This window comes from Sphaeroforma arctica (genome assembly GCF_001186125.1).
Source record: "Sphaeroforma arctica JP610 unplaced genomic scaffold supercont1.13079, whole genome shotgun sequence".
In the NCBI taxonomy this organism is placed as follows: Eukaryota; class Ichthyosporea; order Ichthyophonida; genus Sphaeroforma; species Sphaeroforma arctica.
In genome coordinates, this window is record NW_014027479.1 from 1 (window position 1) to 683 (window position 683).

The 683-nt window shown below is 44.9% G+C and overlaps 1 protein-coding gene across 1 annotated transcript; it reads left to right on the forward strand.

Moving 5' to 3' along the window:
* Positions 1–216: 216 nt before the first annotated feature.
* On the forward strand, positions 217–483 carry SARC_17982 (hypothetical protein; the record flags this gene model as incomplete). Its single annotated transcript, XM_014287934.1, has 1 exon — positions 217–483. A coding segment is annotated over one exon (267 nt), but the record flags the coding sequence as incomplete, so codon positions are not given.
* Positions 484–683: the final 200 nt, after the last annotated feature.

Here is a 683-nt window from a genome sequence, read left to right on the forward strand (position 1 = left end):
TGTGTGTGTGCATGTATATGTATATGTATATGTATACACAAGTAAGTGCCTGTGCACGTTTATGTAGGGTACATCGCCATGTACTATCGACGAGTACTCGTCTACGCTAAAATCGTTCACAGAGTCATATATATCTGTGTTCCTTGCATCGTCTCTGTGCTACAATGGCCACACTCTTAAGGGTTCCGAACTGTCTAACACACCACAGATGGACAGTACGTAGCATCAGGGGGCCTGGATGGTCAAGTGTTAGTGTGGGACGTGCCAACGGGTAAGGCTGTGGTCTCGTGCGAAGGCTGCACGGAGGTGGAATGGATACAGTGGCACTCTAAGGGCTATGTACTTCTGGCTGGGTCGAGTGATGGTAACATCTGGATGTGGAAGGTCCCCTCGGGAGCGCTGATGAGTGTGTTGAGTAATCACACGGACTCTGTGCGAGACGGAGGGTTCTCGGCGGATGGCAAATGGATCTTCTCCTCATCGGTATGGATGGTGTGCCAGGTCTTGTACAATACATGTGATATTTGTATATATCTATCTATCTATCTATCTATCTCTCTATATATATCTATATATCTATATATTTCTATATCTATATGTATATACATTATACATACATACATACACATACACACACACACACACACACACACACACACACACACACACACACACACACACAC